Source organism: Papaver somniferum, chromosome 1 (assembly GCF_003573695.1).
Source record: "Papaver somniferum cultivar HN1 chromosome 1, ASM357369v1, whole genome shotgun sequence".
NCBI classification, from domain to species: Eukaryota; Viridiplantae; Streptophyta; class Magnoliopsida; order Ranunculales; family Papaveraceae; genus Papaver; species Papaver somniferum.
In genome coordinates this window covers 242,312,343-242,337,023 of record NC_039358.1, presented here as the reverse complement: position 1 = coordinate 242,337,023, position 24,681 = coordinate 242,312,343, and the positions used below count along the sequence as shown (strand labels likewise).

Sequence of the window (24,681 nt, the reverse complement as noted above, 5' to 3'; positions counted from 1 at the left end):
ATTCAATCTGGACTAGGTCCCGGGGTTTTTCTGCATTTGTGGTTTCCCCGTGAACAAAACTTCTGGTGTCTGTGTTATTTCTTTTCCGCATTATATTTTTTATATAATTCAAATAATACAGATTGTGCATTAAAGATCATCAATTGGAAATCTGACCTTTGGTTGTTGATTGATATTGATAGATCCTTGGACATTGTTGTTTGGTACCGTCCAAGTTATCTCTCTTTGATAAAGACTCGCAGATTTCTATTTGCTTGAGTAAAGATCAAATCGAGAGATTGAGATATAAACTCTTTGATATATTTTTTTATTGATCGAGTCTAACTGTCTAGTTGATTCTCATAAAAAGTATATTGGAGTTTGTCCATACAGATTGCTAAGAGAAATATTGGGTGGTGTTGTTAGACCCCTACTTTTTCACCTCTTAACCTCCAACTTGTTGGGGATTAAGAACATTTCATTTCCCTTGATCAATGTCAAAATTCTCCCTTAAGTGTGGATTATTGCTTCTAAAGTGATCGACAACCTTCTCTTGCTGTTTGCGGAAATCAAGACGCCCCTAAGAGTAAATTTCTGTTGTTGAAGCGTAAATAAAACTGCCTTCGTTGATTGTGGAAATCGTAATCAATTCTCCCCCAAGTGAGGCTATTGTGATTGGAAGATCGGTAGGAAACAATTGAGTATGAACCATTGTTGTATGCAAAAACAGGATTGAAGGCTGAACTGGTCTGCAACGGAAGCGTGATGATGGAGCGGAGTGGTGTTCAAAGTGAGCTGTAACTGTTGATGTAAAACTGAACTGTGGTAGTTGTGTAGAACTAGACTATTAACATTTGTTTGGAAAAGATGAGCTATATTTGAAGTCACTCAGCTGGAATCTGTGTGAGTTGTTGTTGTAAATGAAACTTTAATTTGCAGATTGTCAGTAATTTCCGACCAAGCTAGGTAGTAGTAGCTGTTGGTACTAAGCTGCTGTCGACTACGGACTGAGCTGCGGTAGGTTCGAGCGAAAAGGTATGATCCTTCAATAGTTGAGATGGTAACAGACTTTGTGTGTTATTGGACCGCCAATGGTCTTGGTTGTGCTACTGGATATGATATCGATCTTTATATGTCGTCAATAGTTATACGAATCAGGATAGCAGCAACGATGTAGACTAGATCACAATATTTGCTGCGGAACTGGATTGCAATGATTGCGGTAAACTGGACTGCGGCGGTTACAAAAAACTGTCCTTTGCAGTAATGAGCAAAACTGGGTTGCAACATCTTTGAGCAAAGCTGGTCTGCAGCAGCTTCGATTAGCTGGACTGCAGGAGCTGCGAACATAGCTAGACTGCAGCAACTTCGATCAGCTGAACTGCAGCAGCGAAGAGCAGAGTTGCACTGCAGCAGCTGCGATCAGCTGGACTGCAGGAGCGGCGAACATACATGCACTGCAGTAGCTTCGATCAGCTGAATTGCAGCAGCGACGAACAGAGCTGCTCTGCAGTAGCTGCGATCAGCCGGACTGCAGGAGCTGCGAACAGAGATGGACTGCAGCATCTTCGATCAGCTGGGCTGCAACAGCAACGAGCAAAGCTGCACTGCAACAGCTGCGATCAGCTGGACTCCAGGAGATTTGAACATAGCTGGACTGCAGTAGCTTCGATCAGCTAAACTGCAGCAACGACGAGCAAAGTTGTATTGCAGCAGCTGCGATCAGCTGGACTGCAGGAGCTGCAAACATTACTGGACTGCAGTAGCTTCGATCAACTGAATTGCAGCAGCAACGAGCAAAGATGCACTGCAGCAGCTGCGATTAGCTGGACTGCAGGAGAGACGAGCAAAGTTGCACCGCAGTAGCTGCGATCAGCTGGACTGCAGAAGATGCGAACATAGTTGGCATCTTTGCTCGTTGCTCCTGCAGTCCATCTAATCGCAGCTGCTGCAGTGCAACTTTGCTCGTCGTTGCTGCAGTTTAGCTGATCGAAGCTACTCCAGGCACTGAACACGATGATTTTTAGTGATGATGAGGAAAACAGGGTTAAAACATGAAACAAGCATAAAGATGAGAGACACGGTTTTTAACGTGGTTCGGCAGAGTTTACCTAGATCCACGGACGAATCCCCTTGGGGAGTAATTTTTATTGATAATAGAATCACATGGGATTTTTTCTATACCAGCTACCCCCTCTATCAGGATTATATTCCCTCTATTTATTCAATTCTGAACTAGGATCTTACCCTCATTATGAGGTAAACATAAATTGTATTTATTTCCCTTGCATTGCCTCCTGGAATTAATTTTGCATGAAACCTCCTGGAATTAATACTGCATGCAACTGACCTGCATGCCTCCTGGCCATGCCTTGCATGCCTTATGGCCGTAATCTGCATTGCATTAATTCTGCATAAAACCCCATGAAACTGCTCTCTTGTATTAATTCTGCATGCTGACAAAATGGATTGATGGTTGACAGGCAGAATGGGCTGGCACTATGGATGGGAACTGGCTGACAGTGCATTTGGCAACATGGCTGGAAACTGGTTGGTGGCACAACTTACAACATGGCTAAAAACCGGATGTCATTGCGGCGGAGTACTTAGTTGGAAATTGGTTGGCAGCACTGCTGGCAACATGACTGAAAATTGGCTAGAGGTGTGACTTGCAACCTGATTTTGAGAGTTGACCAACGGTTAATTTTGACCATTGACCAGACGTTGACTTTGTGTAATTCTGGGCAGGCTGGTGGGAGCTAAATTTCGGCCCAAAACAATATTTTAGCCCAATATGTGGTATTTTTACTAATGGTACAAACACACATATACTCCGAAAGTTGACTTCCCCAACATAGTAAACGAACTTCCACTGCATACATATATCAATGGTCATCATTGGTCAGCGTTTACAGAGAGCGCTCACGAATAAAGCCTAATTGACTATAAGAAACATAAAATTACACAAAACTCCAGTGAATGATTACTGGTTTTTCATGTCTGGCTGTATAAAGTTCATCTATTTTTGAACTTTGATTATTGATGATGCAACTAACCTCTAAATCTTGTTCACATATTGGTTTTCAATAAGATTAATATAATTTTCTTGGATGTTCAAGTTATCTAGGGTTTGAATATTTTTTCCTAGATTTTTAATGATGGAATCTGTGATGATGATTTAATTTGGCTACATCACGAGGAATTGAATGATAAAAGCTAAAAGGCTTAGATATATCATAATAATTGAATAGAAATCTTGCCTAGGGTTTTTAACATGATGAATTTTAATGAGTTTTTCAAGGAAGAAGAAGACATATAAAAATGTTAATAGTTATGGTCATAGTTAGTTGACTTTTTGTAGGTGGTAAATAGGAAGGTTTTCCATATTTCCGGCCCTTTCTTTTCCTATTTCCATCTCCTCACAATTTTTAAGATTAATTTTACTTTTCAAGTTTGGTTTTTCCTATTTGCCACCTACAAAAGTCAATCAACTAAGACTATGACTTTCCTATTTATCTTCTTCCTCATTACCGATCACTAGAAAACTTTCAACCCTAGGTTAGATTTTCTATTCAATTATCTGTTACTTTTAATTTTTGTTTTCTTCTTCTTTCTTTATCTTTTGTCATTTGATTCCTCCATACATATATCAATTAACGACGATTAATCCGTAAATCACTGTTATGGAAGATGATTAAGACTGATTATATTCCTGACTGATTCAAGCTTATCGCTAGCAAGCCGTCAAAATACAAGTGAACACTGCGTTTTTAGCACAGATTGAAAATCACCCCTCCTTTATAAAAACACCCATGTCAAAAATGTGAAATGGCCTTCGACACGATACTAAAGCTTACTGAATCTCACCGTCATTAATGGTTGCCTTCTAGTCTTTAACTTAATTAAACTCCAGAAGTTGTGAAAGAGGAGTGTGTGTACAGACTACTCACTACTGGGCGAAAGAATCATACAAGACTAAACAAATCATACATTATGTTCCTCTTCTTTATTGAAAATCATGAATTATCTTAATAAGATTACAATTTTAATTGAATACGATCCCAAAATTAAATAACCATAAGGACATAAATTGTTTTGTTTAACCATTTTTCTGCAGCTTGATGGTTACAGAGCCCTTGAGTCCAGGAATGCATCTTAGTGATACAAAACCTGCAAAATAAAAGAAAAGGTGATTTAGGTGGTCGATGGAGGATTGTGGGGTTAGGAAAGAAGAAGCTCGGCGGTGGAGTTGTTGGTGATTTTATTTTTGGGTGTAAATAAAAAAGTCAAAGAAATGGTATTTAGGATATATGAAAATGTATATAAGTTCTACTTAGGATTATTAGTGATGAGAATTTATATGGATGGGAAACAGGAAAATTGGTGATAAGAAATAGGTAAAACCAATAGGAAAAAATAGAATTCAAAAATAGATTGATTTTAGAAATTGTGAGGAGGATGGGAAATAGGAAAAGTGGGGTAGGAAATAGGAAAAACCTTTATGTTTAAGGACTTTGTAGACATTTTACCATTCTTTTTCACTCAAATTTTGACTCCCTCTTGTTAATCCTTCTCTCCTCAAATTCATTCTTTACCTCCTATATGATAGAAGTATGTGGGCTTCCAACTCAAAATCAATTGGCAATGAGTGGAGTGGCTCCACACCTTATATAGAACCATTTTTTAGGGACCATGGTTTTTTGGGGGACCATGGTCTTATTAGGCCAACCTCCCTATACTTATAAGGAGTGTCCTAAAGTTAGGTAAGTACACATTTACCCTTTACTTTAATTTAAATTAAAAGTAATCTAATAACTATATAAATCTAATCATATGTATCTAATCTAAATGAATCTATTAACCAAAATCAAAATCAAAATCAAAATTAAAATCAAAAACAAAAATAGGGGGAATCGAAAATTTTTAGTTTTGAAATAAAATTATCCTCTTCTTCTTCTCTCTTTGCTTGACGTTCCTCGTTCGATTGAAAAATAAGTATTAACCATCAAAATGAGTTGAAAATGGAAGTTGCAGAGAGAAGTTCGGTTATGAATTATGTGAAAAACTTTGTCGAACTAACCGAACCTGATGGAAATGATGAACCTGAAGAACAGTTTGGCAATTTCGCAAAAAAAATTTCCCAACCGAACCTTAGTTCGGTTATGTCGCAAAAAACATTTCCCAATCAAAAAACATTTCCCAACCGAACCCTAATAGTTCGGTTAGTTGCAAAAACATTTCCCAACCGAACCTTAGTTCGGTTAGTAGCTAAAAACATTTCCCAACCGAACCCTAATAGTTCGGTTAGTTGCAAAAAACATTTCCCAACCGAACTTTGGTTCGGTTACGTCGCAAAAAATGTTTCTTAACCGAATTTTAAGTTCGGTTTGATCGTAAAAAGTTTTAAATTTTTTTTATAACCGAACTATTTAATGGTCACACCAAATATAGAGTTCGGTTTGATCGCAAGGAAAAATTTCAATTTTTTATAACTAAACTTCTTACTGGTAACTAATCATTAATAATCATACTAATCATACTAATCACTAATCATTAAGTTCGTTTTTGGTAACAAATTTGGATAACCGAACTTAATCGCAAAAAAATTTAAAATTTCTCGCAATTTTTTTTTTCAATTTTTTTTGTAATAGAACTTCTTAATGGTAACTAATCATTACTTATCATACTAATTACTAATCATTAACTAATAACTAATTAATCATTAAACTAACACATTTAATTAAGGAGGGTAAGTTTGGTATTAAGAAAAACATTTAGATAAGGGGTGACTTAGAATTACTTATAATGTCTTGCCTAAAATAGAATCATGGTCCCCCACAAAAAAACCATGGTCCCCAAAAAATGGTTCCTTATATATTAGGATCAAGACTAAGGTAAATTTTGACTCCGTCTTGCTAATCCTTCTCTCCTCAAATTCATTCTTTACCTCCTATTTGATAGAAGTGTGTGGGCTTCCAACTCAAAACCAATTGGCAATGAGTGGAGTGGCTCCACACCTTATATATTAGGATCTAGACTAAGGAGTTAGCTATGTGGGACTATTTAGTTCTCCAACATGCCCCCTTCACGTGTAGGGCTCTGTGAGTCCTCTACATCGTGGACCGCTGTATGGTTACCCTGCCTTCTTGGGTCTTACGTTTCATACAGGGCCTAACTCTGATACCATGATAGAAATGTGTGGACTTCCAACTCAAAACCAATTGGCAATAAGTGGAGTGGCTCCACACCTTATATATTAGGATCTAGACTAAGGAGTTAACTATGTGGGGCTATATTTAGTTCTCCAACACTATTAACATGTCTCTTTTTTAAGGCCCAATACGACAAAAATCTCTTATTGAAGGGAATTAATCACTAATTAATACAAAGACTACTGTTAACGAAGTCTTTGAGTGAGTACATTTTAGAGTATGTCAGTAAGAGCATCTGATTCTCTTTATTATGATATTAACATCTACTTCCGCGGCCAATAATTTTAAATTTATTAACAGTTCCAAATTTGTTTTTTTCCCACGAGCCATCCCAGTTTGCAAAGATAGAAAAATACAGGTGCAAGTTAGGAAACTTTCATTTGGCTATAGAGAGCTTATAAATTAAAACTATGAATCCATAAAAATGTAGAAGAAAAAAGCTCGCATCCAATCCGATCCGATCTAATCCAATCCAATCAATTGAAATTAGCAAATTATATATGGCAAAAGTTCTTCCAAGTCTCTCTACTTTTCTCTTGGTTTTGATTGTTTCCGACTTCGGGTAAGTAGTTACTACTTGTTGTACCTTGAGCTTAATTTCTATATGTTTTGGTCTTGCTCTTAGTTTGGTTATATAAGAACAAATTTGAAAACGTTTCGATAATTCTAATGCAAACAGATCTTTAATGCTAATATCTTTAATACATGCAGATACGTCCATGGCCAATCATGTTATCCACTTGCTACCTTTGAAATTAACCAACCCTGCGATGAGAATTTTCTAGTCTGTCAATTTCAATGTAGTTACAAAATCTGGCATCATGAAATCTCTAAATATGATTTCGCGATCTGTGGATCTAATGTAGATACAGGTGCTTCTATGTGTACATGTTGCATCAACGGATAATCCAACATCCAGCTCCACCGTCAAATATTGTCTTCCTTTCCCATTTCACTGTAATAAGTTTCATACGATGAAACAAGTTGTTGCAGCTTATCATTAGTTTGATGATCATATCCTTCCATTGTCAAGTGTTGATCATTATCTTCCTTCGTTTCTTTGTATTAGTTCCTGTATCAAAGTTTGTCCCGGGAGGTGTTTGTTTGTATGGAAAAGTGTATGTTAACTATAGTATAACCTCTATTGTGGTCCAACATGGGCCAATTTCATTTAAGAATGAGTTTTATACCGGAATAACTCATATTTTTCCGTCTTAGGGACCTTATCTTCATTTAAGAATAACCCACACTACAATGTAGATGTTGCCAAAGTTCAAAACGAAGAAACTCTAGTAACCGTTTTGTAAGATCCTTTCACTGTTAAGTATGTGTAATGTTTTTTTTTTTTGTACAATTCATACGAATATTTTCGATCATATGATTTCCTTTATCAATTTTTCATGTATGTAACAAACTTCATATATTCGTCCGTGTCAAACTAAACAAAATTTAATTAGTTTATGACCTAAATACATTTTGATTTTTACAATTCGTATGTGTGTAACTTTATGAGGGTACGTGTAAAAGTAGAAAAATAAAATTCAAGCTAGTCCGTTGTATAAGAATAATCTTCATACAATAATATATTTTGTGGTCCCTAAATATTTTTATATAGAGATTTTACTGTATTTAGCTTGAATGATGTATTTAGTAGTTTGGATAACAGTGATTTTGGGGAAAAAATATGACAAGTTGACACCGTGGACCTTATAATGGTACAACTATAATGTATAATACTACTAAAATGGTCGGAAAAAAATGTTTACACGGACGTTGTTCAAACCTTGGATTAATTCACGGCCATGAGTAAAATTTGGATCACAAATACTCCTAAACATATCGTAAAACTTTGTCTGGCAATCAGAAATCGTAAGTTTCTTTTTTTTACCTGACGACTGAAGGGAGTAATTCCATACATAATAGAAAAATGTATTTTTTTTCATCATGCAAACCTTTGTTTTATATTTAATTGGAATTGTTATCTTTTTCCAAAATTCAAATTATAATCAGAAACTTATAGTTAGGTTTGTCAATGGTTATCCATTACCTGGACCCGGAACCTATAGAGATGGATCGGGTTCCGGGTCCTAAAGTTTGATCCATTAACAACTTTGGAATCGACGGATAATTATCCGATTGGACCCGAATCTTAGCGGGTCCAAACGGATAATACCCGTCCGGTACCCGGTTATTCAAACATTTATTCATCTTTTTAGCAAAATTGTGAGTATTTTGTTAGTTTTGTCTCGGATCACCTTTTTAGCAAAATTTTAAGTATTTTGTTAGTTTTGGCTCGGATTTTTTTCCTTTCATTTTTTCGTTTTTTCTGACATTTAATCTTTATTTAATACATTAAAGAAGAAACAATAATAAATTTTTATAATTTTTTTTTAGATTCAAGCAAAAACAGAAAGATATCAAGTTTTTGAAGAGTATTTTTTTTCCTTGGTACCTAATGGGTACCCGCAATGGACAGGTACCCGGAATTTTTAATGGGTCCGGTTCTGGTCCACAAATTTAAGAACCGGACCCGAATTGTATAAGTATGGTCCGAGTCCAGTAATACCCCGGAGGACCCCGACCCATTGGGAGCCTACTTTCACCATTGGTCCGACCAAAACCCTTTTTTTTTTTGACAAAAGGCAAATTCATTAAGAAAGATTCATAGTCACCAGAAGGTCCGACCAAAACTCTAATTGGATGTTTATTATTTTGATAAAAAAATACCCAAAAACACCATGGTCTGATATGTTTTTTACTATTTCATTTAATCTGATCAAATTGAATTGAAATTTGGAGATAATCAAACAATTTTGGGATCCCAATTAAATTTAATCTTCATCAGATCGAATAAATTCGATCAACTTCATGTATGAGTGCTTCATATTAAATTAAAGGGATAATTTGCGTTATCTCCCTCGTAAAGATTCGAAATTTGCATTACCTCCCCTATAAAAAAACACGTGTAAGGAAGACGGAATTATCGACGAGAGGAGGTTTTGTTAATTTTATTTTTGTAGGGGAGGTAATGCAAATTACCAATCTTTACAGGGGACGAAATACAAATTACCCCTAAATTAAAAATGTGAAAAGTATTGTGTAAAACAGAAACAATTAGGAATACACATATTCACCGTTGTGAACACATAAATCACGAAGCCATCCACGTGTTCACAAACAATATTCGCATACATTCTAATTCTAAAATTGTACGTCGTATGTGTAAAGGGGATGATTACATCGATTCATCGACTCAAAGCCTTCGAGCTTGTCATTGTCTAGTCGAATATTATCATACATAATGTTCGTTTAAAGGGATAAACTGAGAAACAAGTATAAATGTAAAGCACATGAAGTTCAATGCTGAATGTAAAGTGTTGAAATGTAAATGAGACAGATTTACGTGGTTCGGCACTAAGGCCTACATCCACGGGGATGGTGTTTCACTATGTATTGAATGATTACAAAGATAGTCGAATGACTTTAGAGTACACATAGGTCTGCGGAAGTAGGGGGATTACTTACTCCTCCTATTTCTCTCTCCTATATTCTCCTATAATTGCTCTGGATTGGTCGACCCTTTCTATTTTAGTGGAGAGGAGTATTTACAGGGTTGGAACGTGGGTCCTACTTCTGAGGTGTTGTTGCAACCTTATCTTCTTGTGCTTTGTGCCCATTACGCAGAGGTCTTCGGCTTCTGTTGCGGTCTAACCTTGAATACGAAGAGCTATCCTCGCTTATTCCACGAGCTGATTGACACGTGTATATCTCTTGGTATTTAATGCGGGCAGTTAGACGTCTGCTCGTGTCAGACAAGTGTCTCTTAGTCTGGTCACATCTGCGTCAGTCAAACTCTCTCTCAGCCGTTGATCTGGGATCTTCCTCGCGATAGGATGTACTATCACCCAAGGGGTATTATCTGGTGCTCCTCTTTTCCATCATACCCCTGTGATCCTCGGTCCCTGGCCGTCAGATCTGCTGACCGTTGACATTTTCTGATGAGATGCTCCTCTAGGTTATGACTGCTTGTTATCATGTTTTGATATCTCGCTTTGCATGCCTTCCACGTGTCTCTTACTGTACACGTGGTGGATGATGAAATGTGTACATACAATTTGCCCCTCTTCTTCTGACTTGGGTGAATTTTCCAATTTAGGAGAAGAAAGGTCGCCATACACGTTTTATCTCTCCTGATATAACTTCCCCTATAAATACGGGCACGTTTCCCACTTTTGCATTAACTTTCCCCATAACTGCTCCTTGGTACGAGGGACATTTATTGTCTTCTCTAGCTTTATAAATATGAAAGAGAATGTAAAAAAAATATTTTATCCTCTTCTTGTCAGTGTTCATCCTCTTCTTTGTTTTCTATTCTTGTTCTTTAGTCATTTATTATCGTCGTTCTTGTGAGGAAGATAATAGCATTCAATTTTATGACTCTTTCGCTCTCGACTGCTGCTGCCCCTGTATCAAAGATAACTTGCTTTTGATATCTCTGATCCTTCTATCTTCGACTGTGGCTGGTGCTTGTCGTCCTCTTTTATACAGGTATGGGGTTTTTATTAGCTTCTCATTATTGATCTATCTATTTTCTGTTGTTATATCTACCCGTTTTGTCTTCTGCTGCTGTATTTTTGGCTTTGTGATGAAGAACAAATATGTCGAAGCATATATGCTTGCCCCTGTTCTTTGTTACAAAGTTTGTGAGTCTGTATCTAAGTATTATCTTTGGAGTCTAATGGGGTATTTCTGGTTGTTTTCAGTTTTTAGGGTTTTTGATGTTAATCCGAATGAACCATCAGTTATGGGTTTTTTGATCTTTAGTGATCTCCTCGTATTCTTCTCTAAACTGTTTTTTTGTGTTCCCTTGTAGATATGTCTGATCGTCCGCGGATTCCTTACCAAACCCCGTCGTCTAGTCCGCCAAGATCCTCTCCGCGTAGAGATTCTGACAGATCTCCACTTGGGGAAGGTTCTTATAAATCTTCGCAATCAGATCCTCGGGGTCATAGGGTTTCATCTTCCTCTGGTGCGAAGGCTTTTCCTACTAAGAAAGGGGATTTGTCGAAGGGTCCTTCTGGGTCTAGGTATGCTGTTAACCGTGCCACTTCTCGTCCTCGTGAAGATTCTAGGAGTACGCAGGCTCCTCCTCGTGATGAGTCTAGGAGTACGCGGGCTCCTCCTCCTCGTAATGAAACATTGGATGTTCCGCCCCTTCGTTCAATGGATCCTCCTTCAGTGCCTCTGCTGAAATCTTTGTCGCCTTCTCCAACGGTTTATTTCAAAGGGAAGTACTCCAAGGGTACTATGTCGAGAGCTGATCCGTCTAAAAATCTTTCTAAAAGGAAAGCTTCGGAATTGAGTCCTACTTCAGATTCCGCAGACGAAGAAGAAACTGCCCCCGTGATACGCAGCGTTTCGGTTGGTAAGAAGAAGGTCACTTTCAAGCATATTGATCTTGAGATGTTCAAGGAAAAACATGAGCTTCAATCTTTTGAGGTTCGCTTCTATACCCCTGACGATGATATCACTTACGAGCTCCTTGTTAAGTATCAGTTTGATGAGTTCCATCTGTTGACTACGGTTGGAGCCTTCGAGGCGGGTCTCATGTTGCCCCTGTCTAAGTCGGGTGATTTCTTATATTATGACGTGCTGGCTAGTCGTGAAGGCTCTTCCACAAACGCTCATAATCGTTCTGTGTCACAACTGTCTAGGAATTATCTTCCTGCACTGAAGGAATGTTACCTGCGAAGCAAGGGGGAGACTATGTTAACCTGCTACATTCCAAATCCTGCTGAGAGAGAGTGGTACACTCCTCAGAATTTTAACAATTCCTTTGGGTATTATGTCAACAGTAGGAACCGTAAGCCGTGGAATGTTAGTCTTCGTAACATTGCTGCTCCTCGTGGTGAAATTCGTCTTTTGAGTGAGGTGAATGATGCCAAGCTGAAGTATGTTCCTGGTACTGAGGGATCTGCTAAATGGAAACTCTTTTCTTCTCGTGAAAGGATTAAGCGTGATCATGATTATGAATGGCATGCTACTTTCATTGAAATAGTTGGTCCTTGGGCTTATGGTTGGATTCCTGGTCCGCGCAGTTGGCGTCCTTCTGAAAACAGCAAGCCTCGTGAAACTCCTCCTGCTCGTTATGGAGATTTCTGTCCTTGGCGTCCGAATTTCGCGGGCATGAATTTTCCTTACGCTCTTGATGTCGTTGATGGAGATGAGGAGGAGGGTTCTGGTGCTACCCATCCACCGAAGAGTGCTGCTGCTGCCAAGTTATAGTTTATTCTTATATTCTCTATTCTATTTGCCCCTTTTTCCTTGCTTGAAATAATTTTCATTTTTGAAGTGAGGGAAAAAATGAGCCTTTGTTGGGATGTGTACTGGTTTGTAGGTGTCGAAGAAGAAGAAACTTGGACCCAAACAATCTTCTACTGTGGTGACCGGTGAGGCTGAGGTTTATGAGGAGGTTACGAGTCCTGTAAACGAAGGGTATGCTGAGGATGAAGAAATGTCCGATGGAGAAGCGTACTGATACTTCTCATCCTGATGACGAAGGTGGTAATGGTGAAGAAGAAGTTGTGCGGGTGGTGATGGTGAAGAAAATTGCCGCGGGTGGTGATGGTGAGTCTGAGGGTAATATTACCGTTGTGGTGGTGGGGGGGTGGATCTGCCCCTGTTGGCGATAATATTGTGGTGTGGGTACTCTGCCCGTTATTTCCCCTGAATTTTCTTTTGGTAGGATATATTCCGCGGGGGAATCCTTTGATGTGAACGCTGCCATGGGTCTTGCCGAAGACTTCTCATTGCTTTCCCCAAATGATGATTGGGATGTGCTTGGGAATCTGGTAAAGAAGGTGCTACTGGTCAGCAGGCTGAAAACGCAGGTGGTCATGCTGAGGCTGGTGATGTCGAGACTTGCGCGGTGAGAAACAGCCAAGGGAAGTCTGCGGTTGAATCTCCTTCAGAGGATTTCCCTTACTCGCTAATGCCTGAAGGCGAAGATGCCATTTTGGCTTGGCTTAAGAAGAAAATCTGATGTTCGTCCCAACCCTGCCCCAGTGGTCCCTGGTGAGAAGAATTACGACGCTTATACTCTTCAGATGATGCAATTGTCTTCTGAAGCCCGCGTTGCTGAGATGTGGGAGAAGAATCTGAGAGCTTCGGAAGCTAACCTAGTGGTTGACCCTCCTTCCTATGTTGCTGATATGATGGCCATAGATGATGGGTACCAATACGGTTTTCCCCAGCAGCGTGTCTTAGAGGTAAATCCTTGTATTTATTCCTTCATGATATCTGAACATTGTATTCTTCGTGATATCCGATCCCTTGGGTAAAATAATGTTTGTTGTTTGTGACATAGATGATGAGGAGAGAACATTGTAACCATGTTCTATACCAATTCTTTAAAGCAAAGTCTTTAAAGTTTGAGGCTAAGCTTCGTCATAGAGAAGAGGAACTATCTGCGGCTGAAATGGAAATAAGTGAACTGAGGGGCCGCCTGAAGGAAAAGGAACGACTGGTAACGCTGAGGAGAGTCTCCGTTCGGAACTTGCTATGGTCCGCAACAAATTGGACCAGACTCGTAGAAATGTATCGTCCCTCACAGGTTCGTATTTTACCGATCTTTCATTCCTCGTGATTCCCTATTTGTACTTTGGTGTTCTATCTGAGTCTCCCCACCCTATCTTCAGTGGGTGGAGTCCCCTAGCTGATATGGCTTCGGAAAGAAAGGGAACGACAGAAATCCCGCATTGCAGAGTTGGTGGGTAAGTTGAAAAGCGAAGCCGTAAAGTGGAACGCTCGTGCTGATGAGCACAACGCCTTAGCAGATGAGTGGCGTGAAAAGCGAGCACTGATGGTTGATATGCAAAATAAGTACAATCATGACCGTCATCTGTTTAATGGTACGCTGCTATGGACACGTGATAACCTGCGTGAAGCTCGAGGACATGCTTCGGACTTAGAGGCTAGAGTGCGCCTTTTGGAAATAGAATTACAACAGGCTCGTTCTTTCTTAGGCCCGGGGGTTAGGGATAGTATGCTGCATCTTACCGAGGAAAGAGATAATGCTAGGGATGAGGTTAGCGCTCTTAGTAAAGCCCTAGCAGCGTCTCGAGCTGATGTTGCCCGCCAAGTGGAGTCTTAGAGAGATCTTGAAGTGAATGTGTATCGATTCCATAAAAGGATGGGGGAGATGAATGATGAAGTCAACCATCTTCGTCACTTGGATTCAATGAAGCAGGTAGACTTAGACGCGAGTCAATTTGCTCTTACGAACCTTCATACGGATTATAAGAAACTACCCGATGAATATGACTTTCTTGATGAGGCACGGGACGCAGTTGTTAATGAGTATGAAGAGGCTTCGGCTAATGTCGAAGGTATAACCTCGTTTTATCGAGTGTGATTCTATTATTTCTTTTTTTTAACCCCTTGGTATTTCTTGTTTTCAGCACTCGAGGGACAGCTTCAGGCAGCAAATGATGAGCTTAAAAAAGCTCAATCTGCCTTAGTGCAGCAGGAAGGACAAACCAACTATTTCAAAGGGTTGGCCACGTCTCGTGAGGAAGCAGCAGATATCGCCTCCAAAGAGGCGGAACGCCTATCTGCATTGTTGTCTCAGGCCCACCAGCGGACCGCTGTTATCACATATAAAGATCGATGTCAGTTGGCTGAGGAAACTAACAAAGTACTAGACACGATTGAACTTGATCTTAAAGTCGAACATGGTCTTGTCAAAAATTATCCGCGTCGTCCCCTATCCGCGCCCTTGCCTGGTTCTTCTGGGCCTTCTTCAGGTGGTAGCGTACCTTCATCTCACAAAGCCAACCCTGCTGATGGAGCTGTCGTCCAAGTAGATTCAAATCCTTACATGTCGATACCGTACACGTGTACTCTAATATCTTTCTTAGTAAGTCTTCTATTGCTAGCCGTACACATGTACCTTACAGTTGTGATTATTTAGGCACCCACTACTTTGTTGCCTTCAGGGCAATCCGATTGTATCGCGTCATGTTGTATGGTGATCCCGACGTTCCTGATGGCGTCATGTTGTATGGTGACCCCGACGTTCCTGATGGCGGCTTCGGCTCGCGTCCGCGGCTCCCGTTACCGCCTTTGGGTCTTGACCAAAATCGTGTATTTACAATGTTATTTTTTTTCTTGTATTAGTTCTTGAGCAAACTTTATCTGCCACTGTTATCTTTGTATCTGTAAGTTGCTACATATGTAGCAGTAGTGCACCCACTTCAAAATTCAAAACTCAAGTATACAGATGCAAAAGGCCATGCTTTGATAGTTTGATTAAACCAATTTGTAAGTTTTTCACGGGTACAAATTGCTTAAAAGATCAAGCTATTGAATATCACAGTAATTAAGACGGTATTGATGCCGGAGACAGCTCCTGTTCCATGAATGGGAGCAGGTGACTTTCTGTGTGTCACAACCCTTCCTTTGAGCAAAGCTGTTAGGATTCTCTGTGCTTGATCTACCAGAAGATTAACCTCATGTTCCATGAATGCCTTGTACTCTGAAAATCAGCGGATATTGTCCACTAGGAAAAAAAAATTACTGGAACAATTGGGATATGAGTTTACTAGTGGGATGAGAAAGGGGTGACTGTATGAAAAGCAAAAGCATGGCAAGTCTTCGGTTGTTCCCACCACACCCTTCTTCTATGCATCGCAGAAACAAGGGGCACTTTAGAGATCAAATCTAGGAGGCATAGGAAGTAAAGTTTCAACTTCCAAGGTGTGCTGTTATTATAACTTTACCATCAGAGCTGTTAGTGTTGCTAGCCCAAGTGCATACAGGCTATATGACCTGAAAAAAAAAAAAAAGGGAATTATGTGTCAGCTGGAACCTAAGAAACTAGGGAAGTATTTAAGAGCATATTCCATTTTAAAAAAATGTTTTTAAAATTTATAATAATTTGAAAATTAATTGTTCATAAGAATATCAAAATGTATAGGCATAAGCCTATATGAGTACCTTTTCAAGCATCTCTTGCTGCATGAAAACCCAATCTGTTATATGTACATATCAAATCGCTACAACAGCCTGGAACCTTGCAGTTGTCACCTTAAACAATATTTACATGAATGCGAAAGGGAAGCATATGACCCCAAGAGAACAGAATATAAAACCGATGCTATGTTGCTTTTTCACAAAGGTACACCTGCAATGCTAGTTTTGTGATAGGAAATCAGTCAGGGATGATGTCTTCTACTTACGAACTAAACAACAGCAGCATAGGAATAAAGAGAATATTTAATTGTGCTCTACTGATTTTTGAATCAGAAGGTAAAAAAGAGGCAGGTAAAGAAACCATACTTTCATTGAAATGTATAAACTTGATAGAGATTTAAATTTGCATTGATACCTCATCGATTATGAGGTTTCGCAATGAAACTATAGATCCTTAAGCTCATCTGCCGGAAGAGTGCTCATTAGCAAAGAAACAACAGAATCACTCGGTACAAAATGTCTTGCGCGCATCTTCTGAAGAAATTCCAATGCCTTGTCATTCTCCTGTCCTTCAAGAAAACCCGTTATGATGGTATCATATGTTCTCGCGTTTGGTAAGCAACCATTCTCTTCCATTTCAACGATTAACTTGTTGGCCTCCAATGACATCCTGTTATGAAAGAGCCCTTCCAACATTGTGGTATATGTTAGTGCATCAGGTATTAATCCTTTGTTTGGGATTTCACTAAACATTTTCCTTGCATCTTCCAATTTCCCAGTAAGACACAAACCTCGAATTAGCATAGTGTACATGTCAATGTTGGCTTTCAAACCAGTGCTCTCCATGGATTCAAATACTTCAATTGCTTTTTCAAGATGCCCATTCTTGCAGAGGCCATCCAAGATTGTTCCGTATGTAATTTCGTCCGGATTATGGCCAAAGGATTTCATCTCATTAAACAGGTTTTGTGCAGCCCTAACTCTTCCATCTCGGTATAATCCCGCTAATAGTGCACTGTAAGTAACTAATGTTGGTTGCAATCCATTCTCTTTCATCTTCTTGAAGAGCGCCATAGCATTATCCAATTTGTAATTCTTGCAATACCCATGGATGAGCATATTGCAAGTGATAACATTCGGTTGAAGGTCCCTATCCACCATCGAATCAAACAGCTTCACGGCCTCTTGCAGTTGCCCTGTCAAACACAGACCATCAATCATTGAATTATAAGTAATCCGATCAGGCTTTATGTCAAACTTTTTCATTTTTGCAAATAACCCCCAAGCATTTAGCGTCATCCCTTCTTTACACAGAGAATCTATCAATATATTGAAAGTTACTGTATCAGGCAAAACCCCTCGATTCACCATTTCATCAAAATACCTCTTCACTTCTTTCCATTCGCTACGCAGACAATTCCCATGAATGATACAATTATAGGTCCCCACATCCCCAAACACTCCTTTCCTATTCATCTCATCAAACACTCTCTTTGCGTCACTTAACCGCCCCGCATTACAAAGACCATTAATCAGCGTACTATAAACCACAACATTCGGAGTAACATTTTTATCCTTCATCATCTCACCAAACACAACCAAAGCTTCATCAACCAAACCCCCTTTGCAAAGACTATCAATAATAACTGAATACGAAACAATATTAGGCTGAATACCCAAGTCAGTCATTTTATCAAACACCTCAAAGGCTTCATGGATCTCACCCTTCCCGCACAACCCTTTAACCAATGTACCATAAGTAACTGCATCAGGCACATTACCCTTCTTAATCATCACACCAAGCAAACAAAACCCATAATCTACTCTTCCCAATAGACAACAGCAATTAATCAAAATGTTATAAGTATAAACATCTGGTTTCACTCTGTGTAAATTCATCTTCTTATACACGTTCATAACATCTGAATAACATCTGATTTTTGATAAAGAACCTAATACATGATTAAATGCAATGATAGATGGTAATGGGTTTGCTGAAATCAATTGATTAAAGAATCCTAAACCATCATCAAGCTTTTTTATCTTACCCGATTTGCACTCATCTTTCACAAAGTCCTCAAGCTGTGATTTTCTATGGTAATAACCATAGTTTCTCACAAAGATATCACTTTTATGGAGAAGACATAATGAATGATTACCATGGGAATAACTGGAAATTAGTCTAGGATTAACTAGTAACCTTTGACACAAATTCATTGTTTGTTTGGAAAGAGGCTGATGGTTGGGTCTCTTGGTCAAAACTCTGCTTCTATATGCATCTTTAAATTGACTATAATGCCCTTATTCTTGTAATTAATATTTTGGTCCACGACTTGACTCAATTGAGAGTTTCAAACCCTTCCGGACTCGGGTTAGGCAAATCAACCGTGAAAATCTTTTTTTTCTCTAAAAGACGAGTGAAAATTGAAAGAAACTCACTAATTATCCTGTTATGATCACCCATATGACCGGGGTGGAGCCAGAAATTTTCTTACTGGGAGGCAATTCAGAAGAAACCTATTTTGAGGCATACTCATTTTTTTTGAGGCATACTCATTCATTATATTATCTAGGGTGGGTTCATAAGGGGTGTCTAAAGATAATGTAATTACCTATATATCCCTAAATAATTTCAGTTTGTCATAGTTCCCTTATCCTCAAAAACTTAAAATTAAAAATCAAAATAAACTTTAAACTTAAACATCTAGGACTCCAATTCAATAAAGAAATTAATCAAACAAATGAAACAAGAATCGAAGTGAGCGATGTTGGAATGCGAAATCCAAATCTCAATTGCTCTTAAATGTATTTTAGAATGTATGCGTAACAAACCCATCTTGTTTTTGATTGATTTTATTTTGTTTGATCGGTAGAATATGATTTCAAAGATGAAATTAGGGTTTCCAGAAGATCAGTTCGGCTGATCTTGCAGTATCAATTTTGAGCCGAACTTAGTGTATGATTTAGAGAAACACTATGTTCGGCTAATGCGACTTTACAATATTTTCAGCCGAACCTCAGTTTTCCAGCCGAACCTCAATTTTCCAGCCGAACTTCAATTTTTCAAGCCGAACCTAGTGGATGGTTCAGTTTCTGAGTGAAGTTCGGCTGATAACTTTTGAGCCGAACCTCTATTTTTTGAAATTATGCCTAGGTTCGGCTGACAAGTTATCAGTCGAACCTAGGTATAATTTCAAACAAACAGAGGTTCGGCTCAAAAGTCATCAGCCGAACTGTTCATCTGGTCAGCAAATCTGGGTTTCAAAAATTGAATTTTTTGGCAGATTCAACTTATAAAAGGAAATTAAACCTCGATAAAAGTTTACCTCTGATTTGAATCACACATTTTGGTCACTTCTAATCACTAAAATCTCAAAAGTCAAAACCCAAGCTTTTTTTCTTCACTTCTTCTTCTTCCGCTCAAAAATCCCAACTCTCTCATATAAATTTGATTTTTCTACTAATTCACCACTAATAAGTTAATGTTTAATCAAGCCTTAAAATTCATAATTAATCAATTCTAATCATAATCATTTACACTAATTATATAAGAGTAGTTATGCCATTATCAAAAATGATGGATGAGGGGTGATGTTTTTTATTTAGTGACCCTATTTTGGCATTATCTAGTATGCCTCAAAAAAATCTTGTATGCCTCAAAATAGGTTTCTTTTCGAAATATGATAGCAAAAAAGAGTCTCTAGATAGAAAAAATGGGCCTTAGAACAGCCCAACGGAGTAAGCAACTGCCTACCATTGCCACCTACCGCCGCCTACTTGGTAGGGATGTGCAACGGACGGACGGTTGCGGATTAGGAGTCACCCGTATCCAATCCGTCAAAGTTGCGGATTTGGAAAATCCAACCGTATCCGTTCCAATCACCCGTGGGATGGATTTCACATCTGCGAATAATACGGGACGGATGTGGATTAACCGCGGATTTAATTTAAAAAAAAAAAAAAAAAAGGTATACTGTATGGGAATTATGGTAAGTTGCTGGTGATGTCTAAGTGAATGTATGCCTTGACAACATAGCAAGGTTGAAATTTTCACTCGGCTGCGAAATCTTCCAATTACTGAAAATACAGAATATGACAACTACAATTAAAAAGATAACATACAGAAGTCTTGAACCAGGATTTACCCTAAAACCAAAGCACAGTTCATCTAACCTCTATTTCCCTTAAACAGCTCAATGGTCTATCAGTTGCAGTTTGGTTACAAAATAACTACACAAACTCTCCCTTCGGAACCTTTGAAATTTGACCCTTACATGTAAAAAAAAATGAACCATCAATGGCATCAAAGCATATTGCCCTCAACCTGAGTCAGCAACGGTATCCCTTACTACTCCTAAACCATGTCAACCACCTCTCCATCTCCTTCATCTACCAGATGAAGTAAAACCAAGGAACGACCCCAACTAAATCAATTTTTCTTTTCCAACCATGCCAGGAAGTGCGTGTCTATTTGATAAAGCTAAACAGCCTATACTACGTCCTTACTGAATGGACCAAAAAAATGAATCCTATGTGAAGGGAAGTGATAATTGAGTGCACCTTCTAGAAAAACAAATGATACTGATATTCAAACTCGCACATCACTTCTAATTTGTTTCTCTAGTGGATGCAACTAGAAGGTACGCTGAAAGTACCAGTGAGATAGCAAGTGGCCTTATTAGCACTAATAATTCACTACTTCTTAACTAGACTCTAACAACTTATGCAAGATATGTCAAGGTAACATTTGCAAACAATAACGAGTTAGCCGTTCATTATAAAACCTTACTGCCCTACGGTGCGGGTAAATCCGCGGATTGCAAAGTCCAACCGCAACCAAAACGTATAACCGACCCATAACTCTTACGGATTGGGTTTCACCCGCAATTTTACGGACGAATACGGGTGAAATCCGCGGTTCCGATTTTTTTTGCACATCCCTACTATTTTTTTTCTGATCTGTCAAATATAAATTTCATTGAAGAAAGGCACTTAAGGGGGTACCTTAACCCAAAGAATACAACCTAACAAAAAAAGGGGAACCGAAAGAGGATTCGGCTACCCAAGTAAAAAAAACAAAAAATTATGGAGATTGGTATAATGAATCCCATAGAGAAATCACCGTATTTGCTGTAAGTCCTAACATTCTTGTATTCGATTCCGCCCAAAAGAACGCTTGTAATTTGATATCTCTAATGAGGCTTGCCAAAGTTTTCTTTTTGTTATCGAAGGTTCTTGCATTTCGCTCTTTCCATATACACCACCATATAGCAACCGGGATATTATTCCATATTCGACTAAGTCTTTCATCTCCCCAATTAAACTTCCAATCCTTGATAGATTTAATGATATTAGGGTCGTATGACCATCCAAAGCGGCACCCTTCAACAAAGTAATCCCATATTCTCCGGATTCTCCAACAACCATAAAACAAGTGCGAACTCGATTCATCATCTTCCTCACAAAAATGACATGCACTAGAAACATCCATACCTCTTCTTAAAATTTTATCCGCCGTCATTATCTGATCATGAGAAAGGAGCCAAAGAAAGAAATTGATTTTGTGAGGGTGCTCATTACTCCAAACAACATCGATTAGATAATCTGTCTCACCTTGATCGCGGTTGTCTTTAATTCTATCCTTAACCGTATATTGATCATGATCACTACCAATCCAAACTCGAGTATCCATAACCCCTTCTTGTATAAAGAAGGTTTGATATAGATAACACTTCACTTGTAATGGTTTTAGAGTATCTTTTCCTAGACATAAATGCCCACCTTACACCACCTTCCCTAACTTCATACATACTAGAACTCCTCGGTCCTTGAAGCTTCATAAGCCAAAGGAAACATATCACATAATCTTCCTTCACCAAGCCAAGAATCTTCCCAAAATCTAGTTTCCTTACCCTCTCCAATCTTGAATCTAATATTCTTGTTGAAGTCTTCAAGCTCTTTATAGATATTAAACCACAAGCTACCACCTTTCGATCCTTTGGGTTGGAGAGTTTCCCAACCGGTAAATGTTACGCCAAATTTTTCAACTACGATTTTCCTCCACAACGCATTTTTCTCTACACCAAAGCGCCACCACCATTTTTTTTAGCAAAACCAAGTTCACTTGCTTAGTTCTTCTGATACCAAGACCACCTTTTTCTTTTGGTTTTGAAGATAATTTCCAACCAATATTGTGAATTCATTTCATATTTTCATCATTCCATAAGAAATTTCTCACAACTCTATCAATTTTCTTAATTGGTATCAAGGTTTTTCGGTTACTGCGAATTTAGTTTGTTCTTTTCTTTCAGCCCATTTTACTATGGCTGTCAATGGGTCCGGGTCCTTCCGGGTATCACCAGATCCAGACCCTACTTAAAAAGGTTGGGTATGGTTCCTAGCGGTTCCCGGCCCGGTTCCTAAATTTGTGGATCTATAACTAGACCCGTTTATAATTCCGGGTACCCAAGTAAACTATAAAAAAAAACCTCAAAAATATAATATCTTTCTCTCTTTGGCTTGGATCTAAATTATTTTTATAATAATTTGTTATTATTTCCTTATTAATGTACTAAATAAAGATTAAATGTAAGAAAAAAATGAAAAAGAAATCAAAGCGGAAACTAGCAAAATACTTGTAATTTTGTTAAATACATGAATAAAAGAGTGAATAACCGGGTACCCGATACCCGCCGGGTTTTAAGTTGTTAACGGGTGCAAATTTAGGATCCGGAACCGAACTCGAATCTACCAGTTCCGGGTAATGGATATCCATTGACAACCACACCTTTTACTATATATGTATATATCAATTTTCTTCGACTATATATCTAGATTTTAGAGTCGAATTTCCCTACAGTAAATTTAGTTTTCCTAGTAGAGATTATTATAAAATGCTCGCAAAGTCGTTCTGAGATATTACCGATATAAAATTATCGCAAGGTTCAAAAATGCTTACATTGTTTGAGCTATAAAAAAAACAATAAAAATATGAACAGTAAAACCTTTATATATTGATACTCCATATATTAATAACCTCTATATATTAATAGAAAAACATGTTCCCAAGTTAAGCCAGTTATAAATAGTAATAACCTAGAAACGCAAGACTTCGTTTTTCTTTATCTATGCTCGACAGCTATCGTGTCCCCAGTACTCCTTTCAAAAGCATGTACAATTACGTGCACATTGACGAAAGGTGGTTTTATCTAGCAAGGGAGTCGGAGAGTAAGCGTTTCGCCACCAAAGTGATGTTTTTATATGTTGTTGTCCGTCATAGGTTGGATGAAGGGTTTTCAGGAAAAATAGGAATTTTTCCTTTCATTGTCGAAGAGATGGAAAAAGGCGATGCCAAAGCAATTTTACATGTTAATGAGGTTGTCATCCGGTCATGTCTGATAAACAAAGTTTTGCCAGCAATCCGGAGCGCCTGGCCACGTAGTAGGAAGACATAGACTATATTCATTCAACAGGATAATGCGAGACCACATATTTGCCCGAATGACCAAGATTTTCTTGAAGCTGCTTCGAAAGATGGAGTCGATATTCACCTATCTTTCCAACAATCGAACAATCCAGATTTTAATGTTTTTAATCTTGGTTATTTCCGAGCTGTTCAATCTCTACAATATCAATATGATATTCTTTCTCATATTCATACAATGATATTCGTTTAGTATAAAAAGACATGCGATGTATTACTACTATATTATGGTACTACAAAAATTGGGTAAACATTTTCTGATGTCTCGTTGGCGCCTTAATTGCAGAACCACATTTGAGCTAAATGATGGCAATTACGATTTCACGTCAATGAACTTATGTGGAAGACCATTAAGTAATGATATAAAATTTTATGTCGCTAAAATCGGAGGAATTCTTAAAGAGGAACTTAAGATGGAGATTGTGTTTTATGAAAATGCCTGAGCTAATCGTCCAATACGGATGTAGTTAACCTGCTCAGGATGATTGTTTTTGTATATGGAGTGGCGGGATCATCCATCTTCTGGTTTAATACTTCGTTGAATCCGTGTATAGAGTATCAAATTTTCACCTTTATGTCCATGAGGTATGTTTGTTCTCTGAATTAATACATTGTCTTGGAGGTTTTGAGTATACCCTTTGTAAAGACCCTCAAGCTCGTCAACGCTATTAAATCGGTCAAGTGTCGATTAGCCGATAATAACTCGATTAATTTAACGCGAACTATAACTATTAGGAATTAATCTAACAACGATTTAAATACGAAACTAGTACCACCGTTTAAATCTCGAAAAGTTATGTGAAATGGGCTACTCAATCGATGTTGGGATTTCTGAGATGGAACCGAAGATTAGGGTTCATGAAACCAATCGATGTTGATGTAATCAAGAAGTTAGAAGATGAGTTTTTTCTTAATTGACGTTTGTTTGAAGCTGCAGTGTTGTTTGAGGATTGAATCAGAAAGATAGGGTTTGAGTTGGGTTTCATGCATGGAAGAATTGAGCTGTATATTGATGATTAAAAGTGGGTTTAGTCT

General features: G+C 38.4%; 1 protein-coding gene across 2 annotated transcripts; it reads right to left on the bottom strand.

Moving 5' to 3' along the window:
- Positions 1-15,469: 15,469 nt before the first annotated feature.
- On the bottom strand, positions 15,470-18,395 carry LOC113322013 (putative pentatricopeptide repeat-containing protein At1g12700, mitochondrial). 2 transcript variants are annotated; one of them, XM_026570021.1, is made up of 3 exons: positions 16,530-18,395; positions 16,188-16,382; positions 15,470-16,019 (listed from the first exon to the last, which is right to left on the bottom strand). In XM_026570021.1, exon 1 carries the CDS (start codon positions 18,378-18,380, stop codon positions 16,608-16,610), a length of 1,773 nt encoding a protein of 590 aa, XP_026425806.1. In that variant the 5' UTR covers positions 18,381-18,395; the 3' UTR covers positions 15,470-16,019; positions 16,188-16,382; positions 16,530-16,607. The 2 variants fall into 2 exon arrangements, with proteins under 2 accessions (XP_026425806.1, XP_026425798.1); XM_026570013.1 differs by having other exon boundaries at positions 16,579-18,395.
- Between the last annotated feature and the right edge of the window lie 6,286 nt (positions 18,396-24,681).